The sequence below is a fragment of the Lemur catta genome, chromosome 14 (assembly GCF_020740605.2).
Source record: "Lemur catta isolate mLemCat1 chromosome 14, mLemCat1.pri, whole genome shotgun sequence".
In the NCBI taxonomy this organism is placed as follows: domain Eukaryota; kingdom Metazoa; phylum Chordata; class Mammalia; order Primates; family Lemuridae; genus Lemur; species Lemur catta.
In genome coordinates, this window is record NC_059141.1 from 11949336 (window position 1) to 11957274 (window position 7939).

Sequence of the window (7939 nt, forward strand, 5' to 3'; positions counted from 1 at the left end):
TTACAGACTGCGCATAAAAACCACAATAAGATGGCTTCACACCCGCTAAGATGACTTAAAAAAAAAAAACCTCAAAAAATAGAAAATAACAAGTGTTAGCAAAGACATAGAGGCATAGGAACCCTCATACATGTAAAATGGCATAGCCACTGTGGAAACAGACTGGCATTTCCTCAAAAAGTTAAACCTGGAGTTATGTGATCCAGCAATTCCACTCCTAGTGGTGACCAAGAGACTTGAAAACATATGCTAATCCAAACACTTATACACAAATGTTCATAGTAGCATTATTCATAACAGCTAAAAAGTGGAAACCACCCACATGGTTGATTGATAAAGGGATACACAACATGTGATACACACACTTGCATGCACACACACACACACACACACACACACACACACACACACACACTGGAATGTTGTTTAGCAATAAAAAGGAATAAAGTATTGATACATGCTACAATATGGATGAACCTTGAAAACATGCCAGGTGAAAGAAGCCAGTCAGAAAAGGCCATATGTTTTTTATTCTATTTATATAAAATATACAGAGACAAAATGTGGATTAGTTGTGACCTCAGGCTGGTGGAGTTTGGGGGAGATGGGGAGGTGACTGATAACAGGTATAGGGTTTCTTTTGGAGGTTATGAAAATATTCTGGAATTAGATTATGATGGTTGCATAACCTTTTAAAGACTAAAAATCACTGCTTTGTAGCTTTTTAAATGTATTTTTATTTTTTAAAGTGACCTAACAGCTCTGTCCCCACCCCCAGCTTAAGAAATAAAGCATTACATGTAGCTTAAGTGCCCTGTATACCCTTCCCTGATTACAGTTATCTTCCACCTCTATCAGAGATAATCACTATCTTGATGTGCTATTTATCATCCTCATGCATGTCATTAAACTTTTCTATATATTTCTATACCCCTCACAAGGCATATTTTTATTTTTCATATTGTTAAATGGTATCATGTAAGTTCTACAGGTTGCTTTTTAAACCATATTATGTTTTAGAAATTTATTATTTGTAAGTTATCATTAAGTGGCTTTTTGACAATGACATCTAGCACTTGGAATTATGAGGTCACACTCCCAAGAATAATAACTAAGTCTATTAAATGTCTTTGCTTCCTTTTTTTAATCAATTCAATCAGAAGATTTCTCTAAGCATCCCAAACCATCGTTGAGTCCTTGTTAGAAATAAAAGAATTAAAAATGCATTTCATAATATGAAAGGCTTTTTAAGGACTCCAACATAAAACAACTCTTACTTAACTGAGGGTAATTTAGAGGGGAAAACCTTGCATTATATTGTCATATGTAATAAATCATACTTCGAATAAAAGTTAAGCATAATCAATAATTAACCTGAAATATTTCAACCCACTATAGGGACTCCCTACATGGCCATTCTGGTTTTAACCACTAAAACTCTTCTTGTAAACCCTGTGGTTGCTTGCCTAGCATGCATTTCCTTTTTCGTTGGTAACTAGTTAATATTTTTTAGAATCTTAAACCGTATCCAGACAGCCCACTGAATATGGGAGAAGTCGTTACCCCTTGACAACAGTTATCAGTTCAGAGCTAGTCACATGACACAATTCTTGGAAATGAGATGGGAGAAATTATCTAACGAGGTTCTGGGAAAGAAATTTCTTTGCTTTTCAGAGTAAGTGTCTGGAAACATCCTTCTTTCTCTTTCTGATTTTGAACAAGAAAGCATATGACCCTAGGAGTTGTTAGTAATTATTTGGGGAATACAAGGGCAATCAGCCATTACACATTCTACTTTACTAATAGAGTTCCAATTTTGATCAGAGCAATAACGTACCCAGTTAAAAATACTCATAATCCCAGACTCCTTTGCCAGTATTGATCACGTGACAAAATTCTAATCCTTGAGATGCAAGCCTAAATCCTTGAAGAGGACTTTCTCTTCCCCTAAAACAACTTAAAGACACATGAAGAGAAGCCTTTTGGTATTTCATGCTTTCCTCTTTTTCCAGTAGGAATTCAGTATGATGCCTGGGGATGGAAGAGTACCTGTGACTATGAGGATGAAAGATGCATGCTAACGATGGTGGAACGAAAGATAGAATGTGCTGGGGTTTTTTAGGAATTTCCTAGAGCAGCTTTAATAAATGGCCCTGGATTGCCCACTGTCAGACTTCCTATTACATGAGAAAAAATTAACCCTTATTTGGAACAGCCGCCATGCAGATTTTTGTTATAAGCAACCTGATGCAATTCAAACTGATAAAACTGCCAGAATCAAATGCCGGGTTTTCAATTACTTAAGTCAATAATTTCCCTATATTGTTTAAGCCAGGGTCCCCCAACCTATGGTGAGTTGTATAATTATTTCATTATATATTACAATGTAATAATAATGGAAATAAGGTGCATAATATGTGTAATGTGCTTGAATCATCCGGAAATCATTGCCCCTCTCTCTGGTATGTTGAAAAATTGTCTTCCATGAAAATGGTCCCTGGTGCCAAAAAGGTTGGGGACTGCTAGTAAGCCATTGTGAACTGAATTCCTATTTCTTGCAACCAAGATCAAGCACCCTAAGCTGACAGAGCCTCCTTTCTAAGGAATGGGTAATATCTCTGACTTAAGTCCCTCAAGGGCAAGGACCATATATTATTCATCCTAACCTGCTGCCTGACTCATATGAATCTTCAATAATGAGTAGCCACAATTATAGGGAAATCTTTCCAAACTAACAGTATTATCTCACTTGCATAAGGTTATTCAACTGATGAAGCAGAGGAACAAAGAAATGACAAATTCTTACTCTTTTTTAAACATACATGATACATACTTATTAAATTCATTGACATGATATAGCTAAGAAACTACTTTTAGCATATCATACATTTAATTTCTTATTACTAAATCTTCAAATGTACCTGTATCTACCGCTTTCACCCTTTCCTTCTTCCTTCCTTTTACACTATAGTAGAGTCGTTTAGAGCGGTTAAGAGTAAGGGCTCTCTAATCTACCGATATAGATTTAAATCTTAGATCTATTATTTACCATCATTTATGTGGCCTCATGCAAGTTATTTAATTTCTTTGAGTCTCAGTTTTGCTCAAACGCTAATGGGGATAATAATAATACCAACTTCATAGGGTTCTTGTCAGAATTAACAGAGATAATGTTTGTAAAATGCAAGCACAGGTATAATATATAGTAATTGTTTACTAAATGTTACCTATTATTTTTAGTGTACAAAGGAAGAAGTATCTTTCCTCTTGTCTAAGGCTAATTCTTACCTTATCTCGGGATTCCAACCCCTCTTCTACTTCCACAGGGACTTACAACATTTTAAACCAAATGGCTTGAAGGAATTTCATGTAAAGACGTACAGATTATAAGCAACAAAGTGTAACTACCTCCAAAATTGGATTAGTCAAAATTAATGGAAATAGAGGTATGTATTAAATTTTGGGATACAGAATTGCCACTTTATTTTCTAAAATTAAGATTAAATAATTCACATGCTATTTAAACAAGTGTTAACTAGAGGGGAGAAATAATGCCCTTCTTTTATCTTTGTGTTTAAGTCACTTTTAATCAACAATAAGATTAAATTTAGGCAGGATCTAAATTTTTCTTTGGTTAAACATAAACAAAAGAATACACCTCCATTACTAAACTCCATTTCAATATTATAAATGATAATAATTTGTGGTTTTATCCTTTCTCTAATTACATAATGCAGTGCTAAAGGATATGACTTTGCCTGCTGTTCTGGGAGGGTTCTGAACTTTTACCAATTAAAAAAAGGAACATGTAGATTTTGAAGTAAAGAAATAAATGGAGCCCACCTTAAGTTACTTTTTTATTTCAATATAGCTTTCCTTTAAAAATTCATGAAATATTCTCTTATTATTGTTATAATGTTTATGCAATAAGTTAAAATTGAAAAAAGAAAAAATAAAAATATTCACAAAATAGCTTCCAATTTTCCTTCATTTACTCCCTCCTAAGGGAATATGGCATTATATTGGGTTTTATGCAATATGTTTATAAAAATTAAATGTCCAGATTTTAATTATATGCCATTTTTAAAAATAAAAGAACCTCTTTTAGATGTTTAAAAGAAACTACAATTGTTCTGTGAGTCCTTACTTTTAGCTTGCTCTGTCATCAATACTATAAAACCTTTCTGAGACTATCAGAAGCTTTCAGTATATTGTTAAGCATTAATGCAAATCCAGGGCATGTTCTCATCTTTCTGTTTTCGTATTACCAAACCTAACCAGGCATACTGTAGCTGTCCAAGTCAGAAAGTACTCACACTGTATAATCTGAGACTTTTGCAACCATATATTTTAAAGGACTCATCGAGCCCTGAAAGGCAAATGCTATCATTCAAGTTCTAATTACATGCTACCTGGGTTTTACAGAACAGAAAAAAGAAAAATGAATACTGTACTTCCTAAATACATTTTTTGACCAAAATAAATGCCCCAAATATTTTCTGAATGTATCACTGTACAATAACTCAAGCACTGCTCTATTCAAATTATGTTCTTCTTTCTTCTGATGCTGCTTACACTTGATAAATGGGTCAATAAATGCCAAGTCAAATATTCAAGTAAATATATTTTCATTGTTATTGGCAGACATATAATTAACTCTGAGAATAAAAGAAACAAGAAATCAATTTATGATTACTTCTTCAGTTCTTCCCATTAGTCATTTACATTATAATTGTTGTTCCATTTTTAAAATCTTTATATACGCACACACACACGTCTTGACTATAATTGTAAATCAAATTACTGCAACTACAAATTAGTATTGTGTGAACTGTGAACCTCAAATGTTAATTTTATTAGTAAGATACAAATGTATTATTACCCATGTATATGAGCTGATTAAAAAGCAATGCACATTTATGAGCCTGTATTAATTAGTAATTTCAGCAAATGTTTCTAAACAATGTTAGGGAATTGCTCTGTCTTCTCTAGAGTACAAACAACTGAATCAACGTTCTTTTTTTAAATATGTGTATATGTCAACAAATTACATTTCCATTTTCAGGCAAAACAGACTGCTAACAAAAAAAATATTACAAAGGGTAAACATTTTTTCAAAAATTTATTATCTGTCAGGTCAATATTGTCACCAATCCAAGAAAAATGTATTTTGTGCAAAAACTTACATAAGTGACCTTTTAAAACTATTGCCCTAAATTAGATGCAAAGCTTCAGATATATTATTGTACATGAATTTCATAAAGAAAAAAGTTTAAGATAAGCTCAAGAACTCTTCTTTAATAAAATATGCTGTCATTATTCGATTGCTACTTTCACTATGGTAGTTTGATTGTTTTTCAATTATATGTCACGGACAAGTCATTTAACCTCTCAGTTTCCTCACCTATAATGAGGGGATAATGATGGTGTCTCATCACAAGATTCCTCTAAGGACCAAAGGAGTTAATGTAAGTGAAATATTTAGAACTGTGTCCAGTACCTACTAAGGGCTCATATTTTACATATTACTTCTATTAGCTTCTAGTTACCAAGCCTGAAAGTATCTTAAATTTTTTTCAAGAAAAAGAAAGCTACATCATGACATTCTCAATGCTTTGCCCATCCTACCAGCTTTTAGCATTGTTGGTAGCAACTAGTTTATCTGCTATTCACAGGCAAAATAGGAGCTAGGGCCTAGCTGAATAATAGTTCCAAATTCTATTTTAAAAGACTCCCTCTTTTATCTGTCACACTATTAGTATTCAATTCATTCAATACACTAATGTATACTATATGCTAGGTATTGGATACAGGCAGTGGGAATAAAAGATGGTCAGAAAAAAATTCCAGACATGTTGCTCACAAAATAGTAGGGGATACAAACACAAACACAAGTATGTATTGTTGTTTAATTAAAAAATTTTACCAAGATGTCCATGGGAGGGCTTTATGGATGATGTCTGATTAAGACTTGGAAAGAAGAGCTGAAATTCACCAGGTGGAGAAGGGTTCTATGATTAATTTATTCACAAACAAAAAAACTGAAATTTCTCATAGTGGTAAATTCAAAGAGACATATCTGAAGCAAACAGACTTCCTCAAACAGAGTTCTCATTGCACATTGCTTGTTTAGTCCATTGTTTGGTGTTGAATAAATATTTTTTAAAACTACCCATTTATGCTACCCATAATAGCAAGGCTTTCACTGTGACACATTTAAATGATGTTCTTAGCTTCCTATCTGTTCCCATCCTCCCCATTAGAGCTCAGAATGATCTTCCCAAACCACTCCTTTTTTTTTCCCCCCGGTAGAGACAGAGTCTCCCTATGTTGCTCAGGCTGGCCTCAGATTCCTGAGCTCAAGTCATGCTTCCACTTCAGCCTCCAGAGTAGCTGGGACTAAAAGCACACGTCATAGCACATGGCTACCTAAAACCAATTTTATCACACTGCTCCCAGATCGAAAACCCATAATGGTTTCCTACTGCTCCCAGATATCAGCCCTTTATTTTGACTAGATTCCTCTCCAAATATTCCTTGGACATATCTGCCTCTTCCCTCTCTCTCGGATGCTTTTCTCCTACCACTTCTCTTTGCCTCTCCAAAATTCTACCCACCCTTCAAAATCCTTCTTCAAGAAGCCATCAGACAATCCTGCTTCTATTTGAAATAACAGAACTTTACAAATGCTGCAGAAAAGAGAGAAACGCTAGCGGAAAAGATATACTTTTGGATGAAAGACATGTCCAAAATGTGGTAAAGAATTGAAAAACAAAAGGCACAAATTCATCTGAAAATTACATTCAATTGTTACATCAACATAGCATACTTACATTATGTGTTATTCAAAATTTATATACTGTATCAACTACTTATTGAATAAGTAGAATAATTCTTCCTCCAATGACAACTGCACTCTTTTAAAACCTTAACCATCTCACAAAACAGATGATGAATTCTTCATTACTCTAACTAGTTTCTCTAGAGCAAATTCACATTAGAACTGAAGGTGTCACTGGATTCAGAACTTTAAATATTACCAGGTAACATGGAACTATGCTAGCCAGCACAGGAGGAGTGTGCTTCCTACTTTAAAGACAACTGGTGAAGTAGTCAAATATCCCCCGATAGTTAAGACAGACTTTTTTTTCAAACGATAATTAGCATGCTCTATATGTCAATACCTGAGATTCCAACTTGATTTTCTCTTCATTCAGCTTCTCTGTTGCTTCCTTAATTTTTTCACGACATCTAGTTATTTCAGATCTTACTGTAATACAAATTAAATATTTAAACACATCAATCTTTCTAACGTCCTGATTTCGGTAGCATTTGATAAGACACCTTTCATCTGTCTTTCCCTCGATCGGGCAAGCAACCTCCCCTGACTGCTCTGACCACTGCCTCTGGGGTTTCCTTCTGCTGCAAGCGCCCAGCCCCAGAAGACAACGGCCCCCCATGCAAAGGCCAGAAACGCCCCGACCTTCTCGCATCAAACGGCGACTCTCCTCAGCCTGGTGCTCGGTGAAGACGATGTGCTGAAATAAGGACTCTAAGCTCATCTCAGGCCCGGGCTCCTGCGGATCCTTCTCTCGCCGTTAAATATTTTATAACCAAGCCTGAGGATACTGGAAAGCACAATAAAGAAGAAGGATTCTTCAAGGACCACTCCCAGATGGACCAGTCTTCGAGTCCCCGTCGCCTCTCCACAGCGAGGCCGGGGCTCGACGCGGACGCAGTCAAGGCCCCGGGTCCAAGGACGCGCTTCCCGCCCTCGGCCCCCGTGTTCCGCGTTCCCATTTACAAAACCCGGCCTTTCTCCCTCGCGCCCTGAGGCGGATTCAAGCTCTGCCTGTCTCCCCCGGCCCGCAGCTCCCCTGGCCTAGGCCTCGCCTCTCTGCGGGTTTGGTTTTTGCTCTGAGGGCAAATAAAAATGGAG

The 7939-nt window shown here is 35.8% G+C and overlaps 1 protein-coding gene across 1 annotated transcript in view; it reads right to left on the reverse strand.

Annotated features, from left to right (window-relative positions):
• Window positions 1–7562, reverse strand: part of CCDC172 (coiled-coil domain containing 172) — a 45500-nt gene extending 37938 nt beyond the window's left edge. Inside the window, exons 1-2 of the mRNA XM_045568279.1 lie at window positions 7484–7562; window positions 7185–7270 (exon numbers count right to left, since the gene is read on the reverse strand). Coding sequence (XP_045424235.1) covers window positions 7185–7270; window positions 7484–7562 — 165 coding nt within the window. The remainder of the gene's footprint in view (window positions 1–7184; window positions 7271–7483) is intronic.
• Window positions 7563–7939: the final 377 nt, after the last annotated feature.